This window comes from Brachypodium distachyon, chromosome 1 (assembly GCF_000005505.3).
Source record: "Brachypodium distachyon strain Bd21 chromosome 1, Brachypodium_distachyon_v3.0, whole genome shotgun sequence".
In the NCBI taxonomy this organism is placed as follows: domain Eukaryota; kingdom Viridiplantae; phylum Streptophyta; class Magnoliopsida; order Poales; family Poaceae; genus Brachypodium; species Brachypodium distachyon.
Genome location: NC_016131.3, coordinates 3,105,138 through 3,132,138, shown reverse-complemented (window position 1 = coordinate 3,132,138; position 27,001 = coordinate 3,105,138). Strand labels below are relative to the sequence as shown.

General features: G+C 48.0%; 5 protein-coding genes and 1 pseudogene across 6 annotated transcripts; 2 read left to right on the top strand and 4 right to left on the bottom strand.

The window, feature by feature from the left end:
• Positions 1–1,660: 1,660 nt before the first annotated feature.
• Positions 1,661–5,439, bottom strand: LOC104581651 (putative F-box protein At1g50870). 2 transcript variants are annotated; one of them, XM_010229745.3, is made up of 3 exons: positions 5,247–5,439; positions 5,092–5,149; positions 1,661–3,020 (listed from the first exon to the last, which is right to left on the bottom strand). In XM_010229745.3, the coding sequence occupies exon 3, from the start codon at positions 2,995–2,997 to the stop codon at positions 1,807–1,809; it is 1,191 nt and encodes a 396-aa protein (XP_010228047.1). In that variant the 5' UTR covers positions 2,998–3,020; positions 5,092–5,149; positions 5,247–5,439; the 3' UTR covers positions 1,661–1,806. The 2 variants fall into 2 exon arrangements, with proteins under 2 accessions (XP_010228047.1, XP_024313119.1); XM_024457351.1 differs by lacking the exons at positions 5,092–5,149; positions 5,247–5,439 and adding an exon at positions 3,242–3,626.
• A 4,429-nt stretch (positions 5,440–9,868) lies between these two features.
• Positions 9,869–11,827, top strand: LOC100845370. Its single transcript, XM_003564038.4, has 3 exons — positions 9,869–10,127; positions 10,535–11,038; positions 11,110–11,827. Exons 1-3 carry the CDS (start codon positions 9,974–9,976, stop codon positions 11,631–11,633), a joined length of 1,182 nt encoding a protein of 393 aa, XP_003564086.1. The 5' UTR covers positions 9,869–9,973; the 3' UTR covers positions 11,634–11,827.
• A 1,710-nt stretch (positions 11,828–13,537) lies between these two features.
• Positions 13,538–15,385, top strand: LOC100822310 (40S ribosomal protein S2-3). The gene is made up of 2 exons (XM_003564048.4): positions 13,538–14,317; positions 14,996–15,385. Exons 1-2 carry the CDS (start codon positions 13,643–13,645, stop codon positions 15,155–15,157), a joined length of 837 nt encoding a protein of 278 aa, XP_003564096.1. The 5' UTR covers positions 13,538–13,642; the 3' UTR covers positions 15,158–15,385.
• Positions 15,386–16,190: 805 nt separating this feature from the next.
• Positions 16,191–18,259, bottom strand: LOC100823817 (annotated as a pseudogene).
• Positions 18,260–19,932: 1,673 nt separating this feature from the next.
• LOC100823513 (polygalacturonase ADPG1) lies at positions 19,933–21,053 on the bottom strand. The gene is made up of 2 exons (XM_024457679.1): positions 20,348–21,053; positions 19,933–20,255 (listed from the first exon to the last, which is right to left on the bottom strand). Exons 1-2 carry the CDS (start codon positions 21,051–21,053, stop codon positions 19,933–19,935), a joined length of 1,029 nt encoding a protein of 342 aa, XP_024313447.1.
• A 2,748-nt stretch (positions 21,054–23,801) lies between these two features.
• Positions 23,802–25,247, bottom strand: LOC100823204 (polygalacturonase ADPG1). Its single transcript, XM_003559224.4, has one exon. The coding sequence runs from the start codon at positions 25,160–25,162 to the stop codon at positions 23,927–23,929; it is 1,236 nt and encodes a 411-aa protein (XP_003559272.2). The 5' UTR covers positions 25,163–25,247; the 3' UTR covers positions 23,802–23,926.
• Between the last annotated feature and the right edge of the window lie 1,754 nt (positions 25,248–27,001).

The following is a 27,001-nucleotide window of genomic DNA, read 5'->3' as shown; positions in this document are numbered from 1 at the left end:
ATATATGGACTGCCTAATAGCATAAAAAAATATTGATTTAATTACTACTAATCATAACATATTGGGCCAAAAAATAAATTTTGATTTCATTACCACTAATTATAGCATATACCACTTTGATGTTTTACTGCTAGCCCATCATATATATCACACTCATTAAATCTTGCTCGTTAGATATAAAATCCAATGATCAAAATAATTCAGATGATGTGGATCAACATGGTGCCTTTGCTCGGTATCCCTCATTGTGCTTTAGTATCATAGAGGTCAAAATAAACCGCTTCGATGTTTTATTGTTAACCCATCATACATACGTCACTCATGAAATCTTGTCCATTATGTATAAGATCCAATGGTCAAAATAATTTAGATGATGTGGATTAACGTGGTGCCTTCGCTCAGTATAAGATCTAATGGTCAAAATAAACCACTTCAATCTTTTATCGCTAGCCCATCATATATACCGCACTCATTAAATCACGTTTGTTAGATAGAAGATCCAATGATCAAAATAATATAGATGATGATGATCAACGGCCTCTGCTCAGTGTCCCTCGTTGTGTTTTAGAATTATAAAATAAACAAATATATTCCACTAATTCAATCTTGACTTATTGTGCTTTTACTATATAAATAAATAAAATAGATCTAGTTTTGTACGGGGTATAAATAAAATAGATCTATATTATATATTACGTGCATAGCATATGAAGGTAAGATTGTTTAATTACCTTGTCATGGACTGGGTCGGTGTCCTCCAGCCACATACATCAATTGTAACGTTAATTACCTTGTCATGGACTGGGTCGGTGTCCTCCTGCCACGTACATCAATCGTAACGTGTATTTTAATGTACTAATCAATTTACGTGAGGGGAGATCGAACGTGAAACTACCAATCAACGTACGTGAGAGGAGATTGAACGCGAAACGTTTTTTTACAGCTTTCTACCTCTCTTGGATCTAAAATCCAACGGCCACAATAATGAAGGTGACGTGGATTAACGTGAGGGCTTCACTTGGTACCCGTCGTATTACTTTTAGTATATAATAGATAGTCATAGAAATGTTTATCAGCCACAAATCCCATCGCACCTACTAGACAGAAGAAGAAGAAAAAAGACATGGATTTCCTTCTTCAGGTTTCAGGGCCATAAAACGGTCATGCCGTTTAATGTCTTTCACATACAGTCTCTCGGTGTAGGGTCAACAGGCACACGACTGACAAATACGGTTCAGTCAGATTAATTAGTAACTGATCCTTGTTTAACTACTGCTTACTCCTAGTTGCTAATCATGCTTTAGGCTTTCAGTATGGCATATGAGGAGCCGTAGTGCTGCACACATCGTCACCTTTCAGCTTTGTTGAGAAGTAAACAGTTGCGAAAAATGCACTTTGAAGCTAATTTTTCTTACAACAATACGAAAAGCAACAAGGCTGCGGCCAAATTCTGCCTAGCATTGATGTGTTCCGTTCCATGATTCTTTGGGAACTTTGATGAAATAACAAGTGCACATCGCCACATCGGTACGATTCCACTCATGTGCTCAAAACATCTATTCATGTTACTCCACATGTTCATAACATCAACAAAACAGGGGAACTAAAATGCAGTTTTTTGTTGTTGTTCCAAATTAAGGAAACATAAGTACGATAAGAGTTGACAGGCAGAACAGGTACCATTCGGACCAACGGAACACAGATCCAACAATCTAGCGGTATAACACAACAACTTCTGGTACAGGTAATGCACATAAGATGCTTACAGAGTAGAGCACTCATGGCATAATACATACAAGCTAGCACTCATACTGAGCCCCACAAAGCTCCAAACCTGAATAATCCATCATCGTCTCTTCGAAAAAAAGCTGGAATCTTGCCATAGTATGGCACATAGAATCGACGGTGATATATTTTGCTGTTACTTGGGATATTTTGAATCTGAGAGCCTTTTCCAGCACTGATGCTAAATGAGCCTTTTCTATCATCAATTCTGTCAACAAGGATAACTAGCTCCCTCTCCAAGTCAAAAGCCTGGATGTCGTAATCGAAATACCACAATCCTTCCTCATTAGCACGGAGCAACATGTCCCTCCCAAAAACATTGACCATGCTTAGACGGTGCTTCACCACCCACCTGTCAGGGTCTTCCAAACTCCAAATTCGCAGCATATAACCATCCAATTCCTGTTGGGCATAGCATAGGACCCCTGACGATGGGCAAATGCACCCATCAAAACAATTAAACGTCTCTGGCACGTATGGAAATCCTGGAAGCTGAATGATCCTATCATTGAGCCACTGTGTACATACTTCAGGTGCATTGAGCACCAGAAGCTCATGGTCCCAGAAGTGCCTCACATACAATACCCCATTTATGAAGCATGAATCACCACAAAATAGATCTTCAGTTTCCCAAAGACAACAAGACCATGTGGAATCCTCGGAGAAAAATACCTTAACTTCAGTGGAGTATCCATCTACGGAAGTAGGGGTCCGCTGAAAGTTGAAGACATAGAAGTGTTGAGACCATAATGGATCAAAACACAATATGAGATCATTCTCGGTCACAGCCGGTCCGAGCACAGTTTTTGGAAGTGCCATCCACTCCTGAGTTGCCGGATTGCACACAAAGGCGTCGGAAATTACTGTGATATATGGCTTATCATCTGGAGGATAACAAAGAAGTAGGCCATTGCTGCAATCAACAAGATCTAAGGGGCACTCTGGACGGACAAAGCCAAGTATTGTGTAGATTTCCCTGTCACTTGAAGGAAGTCTGGCAAGATGGAAGGAAGCGTCATCATATGTTTGGTACAAGAAACCGAATGGAGTTCTTGAGAGCTTCTGGCGGTAATGTGGATCGGATGAGAAAGCAAGCCAAGACTTGCAGACACATTGGAAGCGGCAAAACGACTTCACCGGCAACCGAGACAGGATCTCCACAATCAGGTCATCAGTAAGTGAAGACATGGATACCTCCAGCTTAGTTTCCATATCTCTTTGCGTGCAGCAGTAGACTGTTATCATCATATAAAGAGAAGTCAAGAAGATATACTAAGAAACATAAGGTCTTCTATCTAATTAAATGACTAGCAGAAAGTAAAATGTAATGCTACCGACATACAAGAAAAGCTGAACCGAACCAATGAATTCAAACTTAAGTCACTAATATTTAATAAAGAAGTAAGCCCATTTTAGGAAAGTTCAAAAAACACCCTGAACTTTCAAAACCAGTCACCTCTCCCTCTCTCCGCATCGGACAGAAGCTTCATCTTCTCCAGACACAAAGCTTGGCTGCCTGGTGGCGGCGGTGATGCAGCAGCGACAGCAGAAATCGCCATTGGCAGCGGCACCAGCAGCCACGAAGCAGCAGGCCTGGCACACACTGTCACTGGCAGGCCACCTCGTACGCCCTTGCCGGGGCCGCATGGAACAGGTCTTCCCCTGACCTCCAGCTCCCTCAAGAGGCCACCCTGCCGCACCACAAGGTCGTCAGCGGTGGTGGCAGTGATTCACCGTCGGGCGGAGCGGGGGCGGATGCGGACGCTACTCGGGTTGAAGTGGAGTGTGAGAAGGAGGCAGCGCAGCGCCGTGGTCGTGGAGGGCGGCAGCAGGAGCCCATTGACTCCGGCAGTGGCGAGGTAGTCGGGGTCTGCCGGAAAAGAAGCAAACTGGGAAGAGAATGAGAGAGGCAGTCGGGCGCGGGGTGGGCGGCTTGGCATGCCACCGTGGCAGTCAACGTATCAAAACAGCCGTAAACCCAGCGAAACAGGGGTAAAATACCCGGTTTCATAGTTCAGAGTGTTTTCTGAACTTTCCCATAAGTTAGGGTGGTAAAATGGACTTGCTTCTTTAATAAATGGTAGCCATTGCCGCCATGCTCAGAAGCACGTATTCAGGTTGATAAATAGGTATCTGCATTAAAATGCATGTACGTGTACGAGTGCCATCTGAACTGAAGTCATATCCAACTTTCACCGCAGAAACCAAGCAAGCTGCAAGCACATTCTTGCTGGTCCCAATTATTAAAAAAAGTCCTGTACTACTGTAACATAACTAACAAATGAGTGAAGCCTGGAAATATAGTATGTCATCATAGCTCATCTAATATCTGCCCCCACTCGGGCCTCATCCCGTGAACGTGAATCGCTGCAGACTAGGAGCGGAGTCAAGGGAGCACGAGAACGCCCACGCACAGAAGCATCGAAAAAATTCTGCATCCTGTCCGCCCCAGCGCCAAGGCCCCAATGATGAATTGGAGACACACAAGCAAAGCTCAAGCCAGCCTAACCCACGGGAGATAAAAAAGGCCTGTCACATGTGGGCTTTAAAAACCCGGACAGAGGAACTATAACATGAGAAGGATAATGACAACACTTTGCATTCTGTGTAAGACATCTGTTTAGATGAACGAGTATCATTATAAAGCCAGCCCCAATGCAGAATGGCTTTGATGTATCTTAATTTTTGCCATATCATCTTATGGTGGGTCCTGCCATTCAGCCGATGGCAGCGCATAAGCTGAGAAAACTTTTCATTGGAATTCGGAAATAAGAGTGCTATCGTCATTTAGATACGATTCCGCTCTCCCTCCATTCATTCTTTTTCCACGTTGAGTTCTATCCTATCTGGCAAAATTAGACACGGTCCACGTGTAAACGTCACGAGTGCCTTAACAAATTGCTAGGCGCGCAATATGCTTGCGCCGTCGCGCGGGTCACCAAGCTAGTTATAGCATACGATGCATGGACACGGGCATAGGTGTTCACCACTTTTCCAAAAGTAATCTGACAAGGGGGTACTACTTAATAGTACTGACATAATTTCTGCCATGATTACCTGCCACGGCTTTTTCACAATAAGTCAGCAATAGTGGGAAAAATTTCGGTTTCAAAAAAGGAAATGGCAATTTCCAAAAGGAAATCTCACAAGGGAACACTGGTTCAAGGAAGCTAGATCATAAATGTACCTTCGGGATGTAGTATCACCCTAAATTGCTAATTCATGAGACAAGTGCCAGGGAAAATCAAGAATACAAAAAACGGTAGGGTGAGGGAAACAGTGCGGCCAGTTTCCACAAGGACTCACCAGCTAGAAGCTGCTAGGGGAACGGGAAACCAGGATGGGCTGATGGCGGAGTGGGCATCTACACAAGATCACAGCAGGAACAGCACGTGAGCACAACCATGCGACTTGAGCCCCGAGTAGAGGGAGAGGGATAGATCAGGGGACTGAGGACTCACCGCGTGCTAGTTGCTTCCGGTCGTCGGCGAAGGAACGGGGTCGGTCAGGCGGCAAGCATGGGCGAGGTTGCGGAGGCGTGCTTGTCGGGGTGGGGGCGGCGGGGGGAGCTCGGTGATGAAGGAAGCAGCAGCAGCCGATCCGGAGAATGGCCTCGCCCCACCGCTGATCTCCGGAGAAGAGAATGTGGAGTGGAAGAAGGGCGGTGGTTTTGGACTATGGTCGCGATGACCGAGTCTGAGAGGTTCGTACTGGGCTGGGCTGGGCCGTCTCCCTCGCGTGGCCGATGAGCGGAGCCCGATCGACAATGAGATTCGACTGTGCAGAGTTTGGGGGCCTTCTGATGTTTCTGAAGTTGCGACCCATGGTAGAGCGTAGACCCAGCCAGAGAAAAAAAAAGAGCGAGCATGTAACCGTCCGATTATATTACCACGCGATCTGATATTGTGATGCAAACCGTAATGCACGCATGGATGACTAAATGTCCTGTAATGTTCGATGATGATATTCACAAACAGCACATGGTTCTCACAAAGAAACTAGCCCCCGTTTCTACTGATTAGATGGTTCTCAACAATGGTTGGTTCTTGGTTGTACGAGGAAATAGTGAAACGAGATGAGAAAATATTAAGTTTGTTGCACGACACAAAACTCGCGCATGTATACAAGCTCGTCGGACACCTACATTTTTTTTCCACGAAACACAGTACAGACGCAACCACTCACGTACACTCGTCCTATGAACGCACGCACGCACACCCTACTCCTATGAGCACCTCCGAGAAACTGAGCCACCGGCCGAACATTTTGAGATTGACGAAATCAACGTAGGCGCCTCGTAGTTAACAGATACGGCACTCCCACTAAAAAGACAACGCCGAAATTAAATCCAGGAACTCCCGCTGAAACCACAACGACAGTTGAAACCTGAAATAAATCTTGAAAATAATTCCACCACAAGAAAACAACCACCAGGCTCACTTAATTTCCAAACACACAGAAGCGTCCGTTTAACCCCTGACACCTGCAATTTGCAAACACAATAAGCGAACGGGTATTCATGCCAAAAAATATCCTATCACTGTCGGTCAACATGAAGCCCTTTAACGCTAGTCCCATGACCCCATGTGCAGCCTTTGTTCAACACAGAATCACATAAGTGCCCAGACACGTAGTACACGCTCGGCGCGCATCGTATACGGACCTAGCTAGGCACCACCGCAACACCGTGTTGCATACTTGCATCCCATCCTTTACGCCGGAGCATTATATTCGCGGCGCCGCTACGGGCGCCCGGCTCGGCCATCATAACGCTCCACCCGGCCCGGCGGAACGCGTGCCCTTGCGCCCCGGCGTCGGTGTCGCCACGTACGTAAACACTGTTCTTCATTCCATTCGGACACGAAAGCAAACCAAAGTGCATGGGGTTGCTGGCGCGTTCCAGCTCTTTTTACCGCGGGCTTCAAAATCAAATCCGTACTTGGGGGGTGTTAAAAATATCCCGACGAGGTTAGACATTCTGTCCATTCTAACCACACCCCCAAATCAAATCTTCAATACAGTACTTCAGTGGTCGCACCTCTATTGCTGCTGCGCCGAACACGATGAAGTTAATTTCTTGTTAACATTTGCAGTCAAATCTCGTGTCCGGTGCTGTGGCTGTGCACGCCGCGCGCCCCCAGCGTACGTCCAACCGCTCGACAATACACTACACTCCATTGTTTTATCGAGAGACCATTTCTGGGCACCAGCAGTAATAGAAAAAATTACCTAAAACCATCCTGTTTAAGGCAACCTTTCAAGAAAACTATTTTTTTTAATTTTTTTACAAATTATATCAGTTTTCAGGACAACGACCACCCGGTCACTGATCTCTTGACTGAGCGCAGATTGGTGCAAAATCTGACAATAGGGACCACCTTTCGAGGCCAACGTGGCGCCACGCTGGACATGGTCAAAGTCCAACCACGATAACTGGCTCGGGCGCTCGCCGCTGCCGGGTGCTGGCCACACCGCCGCCGCAGCCGCATCAACAACAACAGCAGAGCATCCGGGCATCTCATTGACGTGGGCAAGAATGGACTTTCCCGCGGCCCGCACCGGCGAGCTCCCCTAATTGGAATCCCGCGGTCTGCTCCAACGCATCCACGACCAAATGAAACACGCCCATGGCCAATGAAGGAAGATGCGCACATGTTGCTTAGTTCCAATTCCAAACACCCTGAGGTAGTCCACCCGTAGCTCGCCGGCATCGGACACAACGACACACAGACCACGGCCTCGTTTGTGCGCTGCGGCTCTCTGACGCGCAACAGGACCTCCTTCGCGCGCTCGCGGAGCACGACCCAGTTCTGCGCCTGGATCGCGCGCGTCCCACATGGCCCCCGCGCGAGGTCGTCTTTCACGAGCAGCAACTCGCCGGCAGCCGCTGGAGCACGTCTACGCAGATAGGGAGCTACGAGGCACCTAAACGGTCAGGGAAAGAAGCTAGAGAGAGGGGCTCACGTAGATTCTGTAGGAGCTGAATTTCACCGGAGAAGCAACGGCGGCCGTAGACGAAGGAATCGATCATGCGTTGCCGTAGTCATATCCAGTTAGATTCCTTGTGCCAGGAGGAAGTAGACGTCTATGCGGAGCTGATGACGCAGCTGGTTTAGCTTGGAGCCCGCCGGAACAACAGCGCTACGACGTCTCGTAGGCGCCGGCGCTGGCGTGTTGAACGAGGAGTACAACTCGTTGGCCGCTGTTGCATTGCTGTGCCGGCGCGCACACGCGGCACACCGAGAAACGCCCCGAAGCCTCGGCGCATCCTTCTTCCTCCCCATGCCCGACGACGACGGTCGCCGCCATCTTCTCCGCCGGCCACGCTGCATCTTCCCATGGCGGCGCGCGGGTCAGCGGACCTCAAAGGTGGTCTGGGGAGGTGAACTCGGGGCTAGGGAGCAGCAGGCGCGCTCGCCGGAGGAGGGCAGGAGGCGGCTCGGATGGGAAGAAGAAATGGAGGAGGAGAGATGTCCACGTTGGAGTTTTACCGTCAAAACGTGATTAATAACGAAATCAGTGCGCGGGAGTGCGCGGGATTACATCGGACCATAAAAGTGGTGGTAATTTTATTTTTTTCAGAAAAAGGTGATTTTACTAGAGTATGCAGTGGTTTTGAGTAATTTTTCTTGATTAATAAACGGAGGCAGGGAGGGGAGGATCGATGGACGGGCTCGGGGGAAACGGGTGACGAATGACGAAGCACGGGAGCGGCATGCATGCGTGCAGGGCCACAGATGAGATGACACGAGCAGGGCAAGGAAGGAGGGGCCATCACGCCGGCCTGCATTGCCCACTCGCTGCCGCGGCAGCAGCAGCTGCGCAGAGCCGGATATCATGGATGAGAGAGGAAGGGGGGAGCAGCAGCGTGACCGTCCTTTCCATCTTCCCGATGCCTCCTCCCGGTGTCCGCTCTCCCTCCTTCCTATACGCCGGCTGGGGGTGTAACTCGGTTGGCGGTTTCTCTAATAGAAATCGACGGGGAGGCCCATTGTTTCAAAAAAACAAAGAAAAAAGCCCGCTGGGCGCTTGGGCGCTGGCCATTCCTCGAGACCCGGAGGCTTGCCGCAGAGCATCCAAAGCTCGTGCCAATGTAGCAGTAGCACGCGGGCGCGCGGTCGCACGTAGTACCACTCGAGTGGCTCGCGCCAGCACCAGGCCAACCCCATCAGCACTCTGACGTGCAGCGGCCACCGGCATGGGTTCCGTGTGATGTTTGCATTGCCCATTTGCCCTTGCCCGTGTCAACCGCTAGTTTTGACAGCAATTTATGTGCATGTAATGCGTGACATCAATCTACATGTAGATGTAGGCGTACATTGCATTTGCCAAATGCAGTTTCTTTCGTGGTTGGCCTTTGCGTGGTTTGGCTTGGTGTTGGAGAGCCTGGCTCTCGAACGTTGAACCAAACTACTCCCTGCAACGTGAACCGTGTAGTCCCCTGCGTAGGTGCAACGTAAACAGTCACGGTTAAAATTGACTCCGTGTACCTGCCACTGTCCATTGGTAGATGGCAGCTACTGAGCTAGTACTACTACAGTGCACTGTACGACCGCCTGTGGCTGGCTCATTTGGTTTCGGTCATTTATGCCGGAGATTTCAATTCGAGGACAGCGCTGGGCAGTAAATCTGCACTCTGCACAGCACAGCACACACGGACCGGCACACCGCAGAAATAATGCGCGGGAAAAGTAGTAAAAAAAGGCGCGCGAGTGTATGGAGCCAGTACAGTGCATTCATCCTGATTCCTGCCCTTGGCGACAGGAGGTCAAATGTAGTCAATAAAGGTCGTTGTTGATTCTTTTCTGGCCACCCTACTTAATCAGAACTATGAACACGTCCTCCATTTTAAGGTTTTCTTGATAAATCACGAATGCGCGTGCATGCATTTGGATACTTTTATGGACAAGCAAGTATGCATTAGTACAAACTCTGTATTTCTCTTCTCCTGGACGTGTAAAATGCCCTGACTGAGTGACTAATTACGAGCAGCTTCATTCACATGGTTTGTGTACTCACGACTGGATTCGCAATATTTAAACTAATGGGGGTTCTGTGTGCACTTTCTTCACTCACTGTCTCTTCCACAAAAGCCTAGGAGCACCTCCGCTTCCCCTGCAACCCTGCAAGGAGCCAGAGTGAAAGCAAAAGCGAGCTCAACTCCTTCAGTGAGACTGCGTAGCTAGCAATGGAGCTTCCCTGGGTTGTCGTGATGCTGCTGCTCTCCGTCTCGGCCTCCGCGGCTGCTACGCTCGCCGTCACTGCTCCGCCTCCAGCGTCTCCAGCCCCTGCGCCAGCCGCCCCTGCCCACGCACCTCCTCAAGCTCCTCTGGGCGCTGAAGGTAACGCTCATCGCTGCACATTTTTTATTCTCTTGTCACATTCGTCTTCTCAATCGTTTTTTAGATCTGCTCTTCCTGCAAACGCGAGCAGTCCTCCGTAACACTTGCAATGGCTTGGTGTTGGATGCTACAAAGAAGGAAAGGCTCGAGTTTTGCCGCTCCATTTTTGTTTGTTTTGGGTTGCTTTGCTGCTCCACTAACTGCATTTTTGTTTCGGAAATGTTGCGTCATCCAAGTTACCACATGGGAGATTTGTCATTTTTGTTACTGGATAGATTGTCCCAGTGTGCTCCCCGTGGTTCTCTTGCAAGATTAGGACGCTCATTTGGTCTATAGAGTCCTCCCTGAGGAACAGCAAGAACAATGACACGCGAAAAAGAAGTAATTGTCATGTCTGCCTCTCCCAGGTCTGCTGATCAACGGCAACTTCGAGACGGCGCCGAGGAAGACGAACAAGACCCTGATCGTGGGCCGCCACTCGCTCCCCGGATGGACGCTGCGCGGCCACGTCGAGTACGTCTCCGCCGGCCCGCAACCCGGCGGCATGTTCTTCGCGGTGCCGCACGGCGTGCACGCGCTCCGCCTGGGCGGCCGCTCGTCGGCGTCGCAGAACGTGTCCGTACGGCCCGGGTCACTCTACGCGCTCACCTTCGCCGCGACGCGCACCTGCGCCCAGGACGAGGCCCTGCGCATCTCCGTGTCCCCCTCGCTCTCGGCCCCAGCCGACGTCGCCGTCCGCACCCTCTACAGCGCCGACACCGGCGCCGACACCTGGGCCTGGGGCTTCCGCGCCTCGGCCCAGCTAACGCAGCTCTCCTTCTCCAACCCCGGCGTCCAGGAAGACCCCGCCTGCGGCCCTCTCCTCGACGCCGTCGCCATCAAAGAACTCCCCACCCCTTACCCCACCAAAGGTAGTAAAATCCCAACCCAAAATCACCATATGGCACTTGACAACTGACATTGGCATTGGCGTTGGATGCAGAGAATTTGATAAAGAACGAGGGATTCGAGATCGGGCCGCAGGTGTTCAAGAACTCCACGGTGGGAGTCCTCCTGCCCCCAAAACAAAAGGACGCGACCTCGCCGCTGCCGGGGTGGATCATCGAGTCCCTGAAGGCCGTCCGCTACATCGACGCGGCGCACTTCTCGGTGCCGTCGGGGAACTACGCGGTTGAGCTGGTGGCGGGGCGGGAGAGCGCCATCGCGCAGGTGATCCGGACGGTGCCCAACAGGGCGTACAACGTCTCCTTCGCCGTCGGCGACGCCAAGAACGGATGCCACGGGTCCATGCTCGTCGAGGCCTTCGCCGGGAACGTCACGTTGAAGGTGCCGTTCGAGTCCGCGGGGAAAGGCGGGTTCAAGACGGCGAGCTTGAGGTTCGTCGCTGGTGGCGTCAGGACTAGGGTGACTTTCTATAGCTCCTACTATCACACCAAGGCCACCGATGGCGTCTCGCTCTGTGGCCCCGTGCTCGACCAGGTCAAGATCCAGCCGCTGAAGGTGTAGTTGTGCGGAGATGTTTTATCTCCTGCTGGTAGATCAGGATGAACTATGTCGTGGTGATTTGGTGTTGTTGCTGTGTTGGTGATTTGGCTGCGGTGGGTTTGTGAGGACTCTGCTTCTGCTGTCTGATCGTGTAGCGTGTAATGGAACCAGCTATGCATGAATTGGAAAACTGTTCTTTCGCTGATCAACTGAAATTGTGTGGTATTTACATATGCTTTCATTGCCTTTTTAGTAGCGGCACATCCAAAACCCATTATCGGTTAAACAGCCTCTGCCTGCTAATTTTGCCTGTCTCTTTTTGAGAAAGGCAAAGATCTTGTCTCTGTCTCGGTGTTTCGTTCTTCTTTCTTTAAGAGGCATGCAACCCCTTGATTGCAAAATGCTGGTGATGAATTCGTTGATCTTACGATCTGCCATTTCGGCCTTGAGTATGAGATGTGTTCATATGAGTGACGTTGCGGGTCTATAAATACTGCAACGATCATACGTGCATTAGCCTATTCGAGAAGATGCAGATGCATTTAGCCTATTCGAGTATATTTGTAAAAGGAAATAAACAACAGCCATTGCCTATTTGGGAGACGATGCAGATGCATTTAGCCTATTCGAGAAGATAAAGATTATGCAGTGCAAAAAATAAATAAATGGTACAAAATGCATCTAGTTGCATAACACTGTTGAGATCTCTACACTCTACAATTTACACTAGATTTTGATGGTTTGGCGAACAAAAAAAAAGCCCGGTTTACTCACAGGTCAGCGGCCTGGGTGGATGCTTTTGAGTGGGCCACAAATGCACCAATATGAGCCTTGTCGTAGTTATTACTAGAGCTGGAGGAAAAGTTCGGAACTCGTTAAGCTTAACAAATGCTCGCTAACTCGGGTCGTTAAAAGTTCGGTTCGCTGACTGAAGAACCGAACCGAACATCCTCTTCAGATCGTCAACCTTCACGAGTTTAACGAGCGAGCTTACAGGCGCTGGTTACGGAGCTCGTCTCGTGAGAGCAGGCAGGAGCCCAACGCCCCACCCGGCCATCCCCAGGCCTCAGCCCAATAGTCAGTTGGCGGCCCATCTAATGTCTAGGTCGTTCTCTTGAAGTCTCTGGCCGACGGCGGCTCGTCCCAAATTCCCAAGTCTTGTAACGTGCTTATTTTGGGTTGGAATGTGCTGACATTTTTCTTTTGTTCTGTTATATTTTTAATATTTATAGCCCTAAAATGTTTTGATATATTTTTGTTTGCTATTAACATTTATCACATGCAAATAGGTTGTGCCAAAAATTTTAGATCAGCATGCCTGGGCCTGTTATTTATCTTAACGAGTTTCTAACGAACTTACGGTCTTACGATCTGCCATTTCGGCCGTGAGTATGAGATGTGTGCATATGAGTGACGATGTGGGTCTATGAATATTTAAATGCTGTAACGAGCATATATTTGTAAAGGAAATAAACAACAGGCATTGCCTATTTGGGAGACTATGCATGTACATTTAGCTTATTCGAGAAGATAAAGATTATCCGGTGCGAAAATAAATAATAATAAATGGTGCAAAATGCATCTAGTTGCATAACACTGTTGAGATCTCTACATTCTACACTTTACACTAGATTTTGATGGTTTAGCGGGGGGGGGAATGCTCCGTTTGCTCACATGTCACTATGCCAGCTGCCTTTTTTTTATTTTAGAATCACTATGTTAGCGGCCTAGGGTGGATGCTTTTGAGTGGGCTACAAATGCACCCAGATGGGCCTTTTGTCGTTGTTAAAACAGCAGTGGAAAAGGGAGGCTTCATAACTATTGGGCTTATTCAACTGCATACTGGATTATGGCCCAGCCCACTCCCTCCTCTGGGTAGTCTCCCTAAAAACCCTAGCAGGATCGTCCCACACCACCTCATATAAATTCCTCTCTCCCGTCTCGCTCTCCACTCTTCGCGCCGCCACAGCCTCCAAACCCTCATCTCCCCGGCGCCCTAGTCCCCCCCCAACCCACCCCCACATCCATCCATGGCGGACCGCGGCGGCGAGCGCGGTGGTGACCGCGGAGGCGAGCGCGGCGGGTTCGGCCGCGGATTCGGTCGCGGCGGGCGCGGCGACCGTGGCGGGCGCCGTGGTGGGCGTCGCGGCCCGCGCCAGGAGGAGGAGAAGTGGGTCCCCGTCACCAAGCTCGGCCGCCTCGTCAAGGAAGGCAAGTTCCAGAAGATCGAGCAGATCTACCTCCACTCGCTCCCCGTAAAGGAGCACCAGATCGTGGAGACGCTCTGCCCGGGTCTCAAGGACGAGGTGATGAAGATCACCCCCGTGCAGAAGCAGACCCGCGCCGGGCAGCGCACCCGCTTCAAGGCCTTCGTCGTCGTCGGCGACAGCAACGGCCATGTCGGGCTCGGTGTCAAGTGCGCCAAGGAGGTGGCCACCGCCATCCGCGGCGCCATTATCCTTGCCAAGCTCTCCATCGTGCCGGTCAGGAGGGGCTACTGGGGAAACAAGATCGGGCAGCCCCACACCGTGCCTTGCAAGGTCACCGGCAAGTGTGGTTCTGTCACCGTGCGCATGGTGCCCGCCCCTAGGGGTTCTGGGATCGTCGCCGCTCGCGTGCCCAAGAAGGTGCTGCAGTTCGCTGGTATTGAGGATGTCTTCACCTCGTCACGTGGATCCACCAAGACCCTTGGCAACTTCGTCAAGGTATAAATTCCCCCCGCACCTGTTCAACTTCGGCGACCCTTTTATTCATTCTAAATATTTGTTGCTAGGCATATATAAATGTTCATGTGTATATTGTGTGGAATATGTAGTGCTATGTATATTGAATCTTCACTTTAATTTCAGAATTATATTTTTCTGTGCAGCATTGCTCAGATACAAGTTTACATATTGTTGAATGATGCTTGGCTGAGGGACATGTGATACATTTTGTTATATGTTGATTGACCAGTTTAGAAACAATGTCTAGAAATTGTAGTTTTATTCTAGCCTGAGGTTGTTCATCAAGTTTTGATGTGCACATTCTGCTTTGTACCCTTGTGTTTCATGCTGAATGGATAGATGCGGTGCTTAGTTCATCTTATATTTTGCTATTCTTCTAAGATTAAGTTTAGCCAAACTTTTGTAGCTAGCAGATGATGTTGAATTGGGTCAAATCTTTTGTTCTATTAGCTTGGATGTCTAGTGCTATTCACTGTTTGATACTTCGATGCCTTGTTGTGATCTACTTCCAAGTCACCACTCACCAGCGGTATAACGAGCCTATGTTTCGTCCTATAGGGGCGCTAATTATGTGAAGATGATTATAAGTTTCATCAGGTTGAACCTATTCACAGTTGATATGGAAATACATTTAACGGATATTTTTTCTGTTTCCAGGCAACCTTTGACTGCCTTATGAAGACTTATGGATTCCTTACCCCTGATTTCTGGAGGGAGACCACATTCACCAAGGCACCATACCAAGAGTACACTGACCTCTTGGCAAAGCCAACCAAGGCCCTCATGCTTGATGCACCAGTTGAGAAGATAGAAGCTTAGGATGTCGGCGTAAAGAGTTTTACTAGCTTGGAGTTGTCTAATGCACTTCACTTTATTATAGTTGAGAACTGGGTGTCATCTTCAGATTCTGCTGCGTCTGGATGTCTGTGTTTGCTGTCAAGTTTTGCATTATGGTACATTGCTGCTGTTTTTAATCGATGGATGCTACATAAGTTATGTCTATCTATTCTTTTATGTCTAGCTGCAGATGATGATTACTTTAAGATCCATGTTTTGGTCTTTGATGCTGCTGTGTTGTTAACTTGATCGTGAACAGTTGCTCAGCTCATTCATATTGAACCATCCTGGTCATATTTTTTTGTGACCATTGGATCGTGGGCTGTAGGGCTTGTTTGGTTTAGGGTCATTTCCTCTGGATTGATTGTGTTGAGCCTGCGGTACTTCAATACTGCCAACTGCCTGTGCAGAGATGGGAAAGCTCCTATATTCCAGGTGTTGCAAAATCGAAACAGCAGAAGTCATCAGATCAGTAAGGCAAGGTAGATGTTCTTCCCAACTCCCTGCTTCACATTACCAATGACATATCTAGAAACTACCTCAATCATATAGCCCAATGTACCATTAGCTGGCCATATAGCAGATTCCTTCAAGGCCATATTATTTTTGGCAAGCAGCCCAGATTAGTGCAGGACAATTCTACCCAATGACAAAGAGAAAGAGCAAAGATGACAGCAGTGAGGAACATAGCATTTCTGGCTACCAGAAAAAAAACATAGTCATGTTAAAGTTCGGTTGACGATGGCAAAGAACCCAACTCAACTGCAATAAAGTGCAAAAAGGTTTGCAAATAACAAACTTTTCTCATGCCACGTAGATGACTGTTAGAGATAACAAACTTTTTGTAATGCCGTCATGGATAACTGTGTCGACCATTATGCTAACAGGAATAAGGCATGATAAGTTATGCAAATGTTTTAAAAGTTGGAAGGTTCCTTAAGTTTTCTTATACCGATGAATTTCACTTGCGTGCACACAAACATGGTGATATCGTTAGTGGTTTACACAGATCACAAGGCACAGTAATACCATCCATTTCATTTATCAATTAGGACCTGAAGTGAATCAGGGCAGTTGAGGCCATCCCCAACTCCCTTGTAATCTCCGCCCTCAACATGTCCTCCACACAGGTTCGCGGGTACCTAGAAGGACAAACCTTGTTCTTAATCTTGGGATCCAAGTCCCGGCAGTCCCCACACACCTCCCTGTCATGCAGAGATATCTCCCTCAAGTTAACCGCAGCTTCCATGACGCGTCTGACATATTGAACGAAGTTTAATTCCGGTTGGAAGCCGTAGATGGTAAGCTGAACAAGATTCTTGTGCTTGAAATCAAAAGTACAGGGCTGCCACTGCACGTTTGCCTTCTCACAGTAACCATGTTCCCTCGGAAAATTCTCGTCTGTCACGATCTTGCACCAGTGATCCCACACCGAGAGGTGCAGCTCCTTCAGGGATGGACAGCTTCAAGAATGAACATGGTCCAAGCGATGTCACATCCTTCAGGAAGATTAACCAGTTTCGCAATCTGTAGTTTGCCAAGAACAGGCGCAAGCAGTGTGGGGTGTTCTGGTAGAACCCAAATCTGGTACAGAAGAAGCCAATTAACAATTGAGTACAAACTGCAAACAGATTACATCTTTAAGAGCTAATAACAAAGACTCGGTCAAGTTAGTACAATGATAAGCACCACAGATGGGAGATGAGACAGAGCAACTGTAGTGAGTACCTTTTCACTTAGAAAATCTAGATGCAGGGTGGTTATGGAGGGGACATCAGCAAGGAACTGACTGAACTCGAGATTCTTAGTCGAACGAATACCCATCTTAGCAAGGCTTAGCTTTGAGAGCTGCGGGACAGACTCAAAACACAGGGGATCCTGGTAAGACCAATTGGTGTAGCTCAGATGTTGTAGTTTCGGAAGACAGTTGAGCACGACTGTCCCAAATTTCCCAGAGTCGATGGCGAGCTCGACAAGCTGAGGATGTTCTACTTGCAGCACCAAACGGACACCCGCGTCGCAGCAGGTGAGACGCAGAGACTCCAAACGCTTGCAGGTGTTGAGGATGTCTGGTTCATCAAATCTCATATTACGCAGCCACAGGCGCGTGAGGCCAGCAAATGCTGCTGGACAATCACCAAGACAAGTTTTGAACAGCTTCGCGTACCAGTGAAGATCGGCGTCAATGCAACGTGCAAAAACCTTCTCCGTTGTGATAACAAATTCAGCATCGTTGACCTTCTGGGTTGCCATGGTGCGGGCAACAGCTTTGCTGATGGAGAGACATTCATAACGCCTCAAAAAGAACCTGACCCTCAGCTTGTTGATGGGGATCTCTCGGTTCCTTGCATACAGAACTTTGTCTGTGACATTAGCCAGAGCGTCGTTGTACCGAGCAACGCGATTGTCGTAGCGGGCCCTTACGTTATGGCGACGAGCAATGTTACCGACACTCATGTCAAACCGCGACAGCATCGTGGAGAGCCTCAGCATCCGCTTGGAAAGAATGCAGGTTCAAGGCATCCAGCGTCTGCACCCTCTCCAGGATGTTTACCAGAATGTCATCTGGCAGCATGCTAAGCCTAGTTCCTTCGCCGCCGCCGCCGGAAGATGCCTCAGCTCCACGGCGAGCTGCGACTTTCTGCAACGCATTTATTTACAGCAAGAAAATGAGCCTCACGAGTCAAGATGGACACGGCGACATGAACAAAAAGAGAAAGCCGGGCAGCTCAGGTGGCTGGTTCCTTGTGCCCAGGTTCAAATCCTAGACTTGGCATGGATGTTCGCATTTTCTGGATTTATTTCAGTCTTTAACCGGCGTTGTGCTTTTAGCGAGAGTTCGGCCGGTGGCTCAATCTCTTGAAGGTGTTCATAAGGGTAGGATGTGCGTGCGTGCGTTGGTGTACGTGCGTATGTGTGAGTGCTTGCGTTGTGTTTTCTTAAAAAAAAAAGATAAAACAGGAAAATACACTTACATTGCGGGTGCCGCGACTCCCCTTCTTGTTCTTCATCTCCAAGTCTTCAGTTGGATGGATCGATGAACTGAAATCCTACGGCCTCCACCTCTAAATGTCTGGAGGCCGGGACAACAATGGGAGGACTCAAATACTGATCAAGACACAAACTTTGTTTGCTAACAAAAACAGCTCCTTTCTCTCTGGATTGCACAAGGAAACGACGGACGCCGCCTGCTACTCTGCGGACTTTATTTATAGAGGACTGCGGCGCAAAAAGCAGACAACTCGCCGGCTCTCCGATGCCTACCCAGATTGAAACTTTTCCTTTTGGAATCAACTTGGGACTCTAATCCAGTCCGAGGCGATCTGTTCTCTAGATGGATTACACAAGGAAATCGACTTCTCCATTGAGCCTATTCTGGATCGAACGCAAAACGGCATACCCCGCGGCGGAGGTGGCGCCCGCCGGCCGCCGCAACCCGCAAGGGCGTGGAGGAGGGTAAGTCCAGAATGAACAAGGCCAGCTCAACCTCAACACTCGGTGTTTGTATAGCTGGCCGTCGGCCGTCGGGCCCCGGCCGGACAAGCCCGGCTATAAAGTAGCCGGGCTGAAATGCGGCCCGGCCCAGGCATGGCACAGAAGTTTTACTGGGCCGACCCCTTAAGCCTGACGGGCCCAGCATAATTGTTGGGTTGCCTAAAACTTGAAGATGTGATGGACAAAATGTAGAAAATGATGAGCCAAATGTAGAAAAACTAAAAAGTATAATTAGGCCGGGCTGGACAGGCCCGTGGGCTCAGGGTGGAGCCTTAGGCACTGCTCATGTCAGGCCATGGGCCTAGCCCGCCAGATTAGGACCGGACTGGCACGTCTCGGCCTCACTAATCGGTCTTTCGGACTTTCTTTGGGTCCGGACCCTTTGGCTAGCTACATGTGTTTGTACGATATTTCTGGCTAAAATTTCAGTAGGACAAAAGAACCATGGCAACAGAAATGATTTTGAGGCACTTTTTCTTGTTCTTATTTCTTCCATTTTTACTTGAGCTTTTTTTAGTCTAAGAGTTTAAATTCCATGTTTTACTCTTAGCAAAAACAGATGTTATATTTACAGAGTCTTGATTTCACTAGTACGATGGGTCGGGTTCAGGTCGGGAACGTGGAGACCGACGTGTGTGCCCACCTGTCAGGATTCGAACAAAACCACCAACATAAGCGGTTTCCAGCTTACTGAGACAACTTGGCTCAAAAAATGTGGTTTTGTGGATGGTTTCCGTTAACTGTGGCTCCCCGACATAGCTGCCCTAAAAAGTGTGGTTTGTGAAATTTACTCTATAAAACTTGAAGATCCCATATAGGTTCGTCTTAGAAAAGCACAACAAAAATAGTGGTCATTGATATATTATGAAACCGTGACGTGTCAGAAAAGTCAGTTATTTGGAAGCTCACTGGACTAAACGAGAAATACAAGTAATATGATAAGGACAAAATGTTTGACAAGTATATACACAAGGTATGGCATGTTCTTTCTAATTTCTTGTACACCACCTATACATCTTTATAAATTGCAATATCACACTCTTAGTTTTTGCTTTCGCATGGTAGTGGAGAAACATTTCCTGATTTCCTCCATTTTGCGTTTTGACATGTGCTTTCTGTCTCACCCTTGCCACCCTCCATTTTCAGGTCGATGTTCTCCAAGACAATGTCAGAGCAAGAGTCGTTGTTGCTGCAGTTCAACTTGATGGCGTCCTTGGACACGGTTGTCCCTCTAATGTTCTTGAAGACCACGTTGCTAAACCCTAAACCCTAGACACGGTTGTCCCTCTAATGTTCTTGAAGACCACGTTGCTAATCTCCACCGCCGACTCTTGGTTCTCGCAAGGTTTAGCCGAGTCGCAGTAGTTCTGGTCAATAATAATCGGGTTTTGCACGTTGTCGATGATGATGTTCTGGAATACGATGTCCTTGGCGTATCCACTTCCTCCTTGATACGTCTTGATGCGCGCTCCGTTGGTCGTGCCATATAACTGTACCGTGTCGATGTAAATACCGGAAACTTCAGCTCTAGAGTTGTCGTCTCCTAAGCTCCCGATGCTGATTCCATGACCCGGACCACACACGACTTTTGTGACGTGGAGATTGTTAAGTATATCAAATCTACTCTTCCTATTAGATCGGTCTTTTCGGTGAGATGGATAGGTGGGGTATCTTAACGGAGATTATGAGTTCCATCTTCGATGGACATGCAGTCATCCCTGGTCTTGATGACACAATCTCTCACTTGCACATCTTTGCTGCGGGTGATGTGGATGCCATCGGTGTTTGGGCTCGTGCCAGGTGCCGTGATGGAGAGACGGGCCAATTGCACGTCGCTGCAGTCCTCGACAGACATATTGATCTGTTGGCTGTTGACGATTTTCAGGTTCTCGACCGTCAAATTGCTGCACAGGTGAAATGTGAGAGCCGTGGGAGCCTGCTTGCATGGCCGAGCCTTGTTGGTCTTGCACGAGTTCTTCCACCAGAGCTCGCCGTTGCCATTGATGGTGCCACCACCGGTGACTGTAAGGCCATTGATCCCATGGAGCACGATCCAGTGCCTCCTGTTTTCCTCGCTCCAGTCCGACAGGCTCCGGGGAGCAGCCAGAGTACCCTTCACCATGAAGACGAGGTTTGATTTGCATGGGCCAGAGAGAGTGATGGACTTGAGCAGGTAGGTCTTGCCCTTGGGAACGAGCAGGACGGCGGGGCGTGAAGAGGAACAGGCGGCGGTCCATGCCTTGGCCAGTGCCTCCGTGTCGTCGCGCTTCCCGTCGCCACGGGCGCCGTAGTTGTCGATGCTGAACTCGACTGAGGTGTTGACCGAGCTTGCGTTGCTCGTGGAGAACATGCAGGGCTCGAGCTTAGCCGTGGTCGACGCCATTAATTCTGAGAGAAGCTGGAAGTGAACTTGTTTTTCTTTGGTCAAGTGTTTGATGGGAGATCGAGAAGAAGAATCGTTCGTAGCAGTTGAAGTTGAAGGCCCGCTGGCGAGGCGTATTTATAGGTGCGGGCGGGGTTTCTTGCAAGGGATCGAGAAGTTTGGCTCAGGGCTGGTTTGGCTAGGTATATCGAGTTAGGCCGTTGGATGCGTGTGTTCTGTTGCTAGCTAGTGCATATATGCATGCGAGGAGCTCGGTCCGTATTTGGTTGACATGCATGCTGCATGCGTGCGGCGTGCCCGCGATGCATGCATGGTACATCTCCAGGACATAAATGTGCGAGATTTCTCGTACGTGTGTTGCATGTTTCGCACGACAAACATATACCTCGCTCGATGTCCCATGCAGGCCAACCCTCCATGGCTCCATGCCCATGCATCAGCCCATGCGTGCGTGTGCGTCCTCCTTCTCCATATGCACCTCCGTTCGATATGTTTGGTGAGCTTGACCGTAGCATAGCTAGATCGAAGCAGGCGCCGCCTTCTTTAATTAAGTCCGACAGGTACAATTAAGCTACTCCTTCCGGAACACGAAAAGGCATCAAGAGGTCCGTCGGCACCAGCACGCAGCAACGGCAGTTCGTAGTTCGTACGTACGTGCCAGCTTGCGGTTGCGGTCACCAGCAGCCAGATGCTGACGCTAGGCGTGTTCACGTACGGTCACAAATAGCTAGCCCTGCCTAGACGTTCAACATGCCAAGGCTACACGGCCGGCGGCCCGGCATCACTCATAGCTGATACTGAATTGATGAAGGCTTAATCGTGAGCAGCGGAGACACGGCGCAGGCCAATGTTCAGATTGCGTTTCGATCAACTCACACGGGCGTACTTCTCGCCATGCGCGCGTCACGGCCGCTGGCCCGCTGCCATTGCCGTTGTTCACAAAACTCCCAGTGAATCTATCCAATACTATACTCAAGACCAGGACTAGCAACGGATGACATAAGAGACAAGCAGCTGATAGCTGGACTGATGCACGCATACATAGGTGCGGATTTAAACTGACAGATAACCCGACCGACAACGTAAATCAAGAGGTGCTTATTGAGACAAATATTCAGTAATATATGCATGAATGTACTCCTGCAATTTCAGTATAGCTAATTCAAACCAAGCTCTTTGTTTTTCTAATCTTTCTTAGTTGGTGAAATCTATCTTCTATTTCTATCTATCATTTATCTACTATATAAAAAGCATTATCAGGGGTAGCGAGGGGATGATTCATGCTCATGACCGTTAGATTTTATATCTGATGATTAAGATTTAACGCGGTGGGTATATGTGTGGGTCATGGACAAAATACCAAAGTGGCTTGAGGCTCACATAGACCCAATATGATAAATAAGCCAAATATTTATTGGGTGTGGCTATATGTCAGTCGCCTTATTTCTAAACAAAATGCTTAAATCTCACTTGATTATCATACCGTTAGATTAAGATCCGAGTGTCATTTCAACTCACTCATCTTCCATGTGTTGCAGATTGATTAACATTTAGCAGCCAAACACGTCGACTTATCTCTAACTAAAAAACCGGCGACTTCTCAGTAGCAAAACTGATACTCTCCCATATACATAATAAGTGTGCTGATTTAATTTAGTACATGATTTAGTACAATTTTGTACTAAATAAGCGATACTTATTATGTATCGGAAGGAGTATTTATTTGTATGATGTCAAATGAACATGCTGCGTTAGACAATAAATATGGTACCTACGACATAACAAAAAAAATTCATTGTTTTTGGCTCAATGCAAACATTGATCAACCAACATGTTGTGGACGTAAAATTATGGACTACGATCTAGCTAAAACCACATAAAAAAAATAAAGCCTTGTGTCATGTTCAAAGCATGATATACTTTCATACTTTTAGTGTAGTGGTATTAGTTAATTCTACTTTTTCTAGATGTACTTTTTTTAGTTCTTACTATATAGTGACGCATTGTCTGAACTTTATTTGAGTGTATGTGTTGTGCAGTTTACTAATTCCGCATCTCTAACAACCAAATCATGCTCATGCACTGGGACACAAATTTTATTTTCATGCACATACAAATGACACAAACATCTACTCCCTCCGATCATAAATTGTTGTCGAAATATTACATGTATCTAGACGCCTTTTAAGAATAGATACATCCATATTTGACAAATTTGAGTTAAGAATTTAGGATCAGAAGGAGTATCATTTATTTAGTGATTTTGAAATAGTAACAATGAATATCTCTGTGAGTCAAAATATTAAAGATGCATAAAACTACTTCCCGATCGCGCGGGACACCATGCTAATTTGCACTAAAACCACGACAAGTATTTAGAAACGGAGAGAGTACAGTTTTGCTCGCTCGCCGAGAACATGCCTTTCATCGCGACTTTTAGGGTGTATAATATGCGGTTTTGCTCATCAATCATTCACTTGCTGGCCGTGAACATGCCGTCCTTCGCGATTTTTAGGCGTCCCGAAGCATTGCACAGCTCAAACTTGGAGCAGAACCATGCAAATCCTCTTGATCACCAAATCAAGCAATATTTAACTTGAAACTTGAAAAGGTAGTGCTCCTGCCCGTTCCTAAAAAAAAATCATATATAGGTTTGTCTCGAAAAGCACAACAAAATATTCAGGTCATTTCTATATCTTGAAACCGTGGCAATGTAGAAAAGTCAATTATTAATTTGCGAGCTCAACGGACTAAACGACAAATTCGAATGATTGACATCTGAACATCTGTATGCACAAGGTATGGCTAGTTATTTCTGATTTCATGTACACATCCAATCTATATACATCTTTATAAATTACAATATCGTCCTCTTAGTTTTTGTTTTTGCAAGGTAGTGGAGAAACATTTCCTGATTTTCTCCATCTCGCATTTTGACATGTGCTTTCGGTCTCACCCTCGCCACCTTCCATTTTTAGGTTGATATTCTCCAAGACAATGTCGGAGCAGGAGACACTGTTGCTACAGTTCAACTGGATGGCATCCTTGGACACGGTAGTTCCTCTGATATTCTTGAAGACCACGTTACTAATCTCCACCGCCAACTCTTGGTTCTTGCATGGTTTAGCCGAGTCACAGTAGTTCTGGTCAATGATAATTGGGTTTTGCACGTTGTCCATGATGATGTTCTGGAATACGATATCCTTAGCGTACCCGCTTCCTCCTTGATATGTCTTGACGCGCGCTCCGTTGGTTGTGCCATATAATTGTACCGTGTCGATGTAAATACCGGAAACCTCGGCTCTGGAGTTATCGTCTCCTAAGCTTCCGATGCTGATTCCATGCCCTGGACCACAGACAACTTTCGAGACACGAAGATTGTGAGTTCCATCCTCGATCGACATGCAGTCATCCCCAGTCTTGATGAGACAATCTCTAACTTGCACATCTTTGCTGCGGGTGATATGGATGCCATCGGTGTTTGGGCTCGTGCCGGGCGCCGTGATGGATAGACGTGCTAATCGAACATCACTGCAATCTTCAACCGACAAATTGATCTGCTGGCTGTCCACAATTCTGATGTTCTCGACCGTCAAATTGTCACACATGTGAAACGTGAGAGCAGTCGGAGCCTCCGTGCAAGGCAGAGCCTTGTCGATCTTGCAAGAGTTCTTCCACCAGATATCGCCGTTGCCGTCGATCGTGCCGCCACCCGTGACGGTGAGACCGGAGACGCCATGGAGCACGATCCAGTGCCTCCTGTTGTCCTCGCTCCAGTCCGACCTGCTCTGAGGAGCCACCAAAGTACCCTTCACCATGAAGGCGACGTTTGATTTGCAAGGGCCCGAGAGAGTGAGGGACTTGAGCAGGTAGCTCTTGCCCTTGGGAACGAGCAGGACGGCAGGGCGTGAAGAGGAACAGGCGGCGTTCCATGCCTTGGCCAGCGCCTGCGTGTCGTCGTGTTTCCCGTCGCCACGAGCGCCGTAGTTGTCGACGCTGAACACGACGGGGCTGCCAATCCCGTTGCCCGAGCTGGCATTGCTCATCATGGACAGCGAGAGCAGCACGAGCAAAGGAGACCACACGAGCTTAGTCATGGCCCAAGCCATTAAGTCGGGAGGGATCAGAGCCAGGAAATAACTGAAGGAGCGTGGATTTTCTCAGTTGTTTTGTTGCTGGAATGGGAGAACTAGTAGTGATGGATCGATGAGAAGGAAGGGGAGGCGTATTTATAGGCGCGCGCGGAGTTTGCTTGCGAAGGAGAGGCTTCAGGGGCTAGGCAGGAGTTCGGCAGTTGGATGCGTGTTTTGGCGCTCGAGATGCCCGCACACCCATGCTGCGTCCTGCGTGCCCGATCAATCTCGATCCAGGTGTTGTGTATGACCAGGAGATAAATGTGGCAGAAATTGCAGGATGATCAGTTGCAGGCTTTGCGCGACAAAATTCTGGCTCGATATCGATCCCCAAAGGTATCCAATCCAACCCCGGCCGGCCGTGTGTACGTGCGTGTTTCTTCTTCTTCTCGTGCCGTTCTCTGTTGCGTACGTCGACACGCGCGCTCGTATATATACGTGTGATCTCTAGACTTCTAGAGGCAGGTTGTTTGGCTTATTTACCGCGCGAATTTTGCATCACAATGCTCCCTAAGATTAATCAGCCACAAGTACTAGATCGGCGCAGCGTACGCACTAGCACGTACGAAATGAGCTTTGCTTAATTTCCAAATCGGCACTAATCGCCTCTTCCGGATCCAGCACGAAAAGCGACCCACAACTAATTCACGGTCAGCGCTAATGACTGCCGCAGCGCCGTGCTGCATGCTGACCCCAACGTACAGCTAGCTAGCGGACATGCAGAAACGTCCGCTTGAAGCTAGCGTCGACCATGCGACGCACGAACTGACGAAGCTAAGATTAATCAACAGCCACGTACTTAATTAAAGGGAAGGACGTTCGCGCCTGGGGCTTGCAACGCGTACGATAGCAAGAGGCCAGAGCTGCTTAGTTTGCATGCATGTTGCGATGATTAGCTAACTTATCGATACGAGGTTTAAATGTTCTGACTTTTACACCGTGAACCTGATTTATGATTCGTCTTTACGGTTAGTTTTGTCTCGACGAGATTTTCGAAACTAAATCTCATCTTGATATCTTTCGATCCACCATCTAATAATGTACTAAGTCGCCGCCCCTGTTAGTAACAAATTACCATGTGGTAAGTTATTCTAGAATAAGATGGTAACTTGTACATTATATTCCGGTAACAAAATGATCACAATTTTGTATGTTTGACAACATTTTTCTGCCTTAAAAATACCTCCTAATAATATATCAAGATGCCACTTGTTAGTAACAAATTACCATGTGGTAACTTCACACAAAATAAACGGGATGATTTTTATATTATACTTGTCGTACAATAATATATGAATTTGTCACCATGGTAATAGTAAGTTGCCACGTGGTAACATATTTCAAAATAAGATGGTAACTTATGGGTAACAAAAGGGTCACAATTTTTTTATGTTTCCACAACATTTTTTCGCCTAAAAATTACCATCCAATGATATATCAAGTTGCCACTTGTTAGTAACAAATTACCACATGATAAATTCATACAAGAAACTGTGATGATTTGTATATTATAGTTGCCATCCAATAATATATAAATTTGCCACCTTGGTAGTAATAAGTTGCCACCTAGCACGGCAACAAGCACTAGAACAAGCCGGCGGGCCACCCTTCTTGCCCCTCCATCACGGTTGCCGGGAGCTTGCCAAAAGAGAGCTTGTGTTAGTAGACGGTGTGATATTGATTCACCAAGGAATATTTTGGTTGCTTTTGGCGGATTGCTTACTACTAGGTTGGATCGGATGTCAACCTGTGGAGGTACCATTTGTTACTATTGGACAAATTCCTTCTGTCTTTTTCTTCTTGTTCTTTGCCATA

What these genes read in the sequence shown, in the direction of transcription:
- LOC104581651 (XM_024457351.1), bottom strand. Translation starts at nt 3,344, where the DNA reads ATGGCGATTTCTGCTGTCGCTGCTGCATCACCGCCGCCACCAGGCAGC. An exon ending in CGATGCGGAGAGAGGGAGAG is followed by an intron (nt 3,021 to 3,241) that starts GTGACTGGTTTT and finishes TGATGATAACAG; the next exon opens with TCTACTGCTGCACGCAAAGA.
- LOC100845370 (XM_003564038.4), top strand. Translation starts at nt 9,974, where the DNA reads ATGGAGCTTCCCTGGGTTGTCGTGATGCTGCTGCTCTCCGTCTCGGCC. An exon ending in AGCTCCTCTGGGCGCTGAAG is followed by an intron (nt 10,128 to 10,534) that starts GTAACGCTCATC and finishes TGCCTCTCCCAG; the next exon opens with GTCTGCTGATCAACGGCAAC. An exon ending in CACCCCTTACCCCACCAAAG is followed by an intron (nt 11,039 to 11,109) that starts GTAGTAAAATCC and finishes CGTTGGATGCAG; the next exon opens with AGAATTTGATAAAGAACGAG.
- LOC100822310 (XM_003564048.4), top strand. Translation starts at nt 13,643, where the DNA reads ATGGCGGACCGCGGCGGCGAGCGCGGTGGTGACCGCGGAGGCGAGCGC. An exon ending in CCCTTGGCAACTTCGTCAAG is followed by an intron (nt 14,318 to 14,995) that starts GTATAAATTCCC and finishes TTCTGTTTCCAG; the next exon opens with GCAACCTTTGACTGCCTTAT.
- LOC100823513 (XM_024457679.1), bottom strand. Translation starts at nt 21,053, where the DNA reads ATGGCGTCGACCACGGCTAAGCTCGAGCCCTGCATGTTCTCCACGAGC. An exon ending in AGATGGAACTCATAATCTCC is followed by an intron (nt 20,256 to 20,347) that starts GTTAAGATACCC and finishes ACGTCACAAAAG; the next exon opens with TCGTGTGTGGTCCGGGTCAT.
- LOC100823204 (XM_003559224.4), bottom strand. Translation starts at nt 25,162, where the DNA reads ATGGCTTGGGCCATGACTAAGCTCGTGTGGTCTCCTTTGCTCGTGCTG.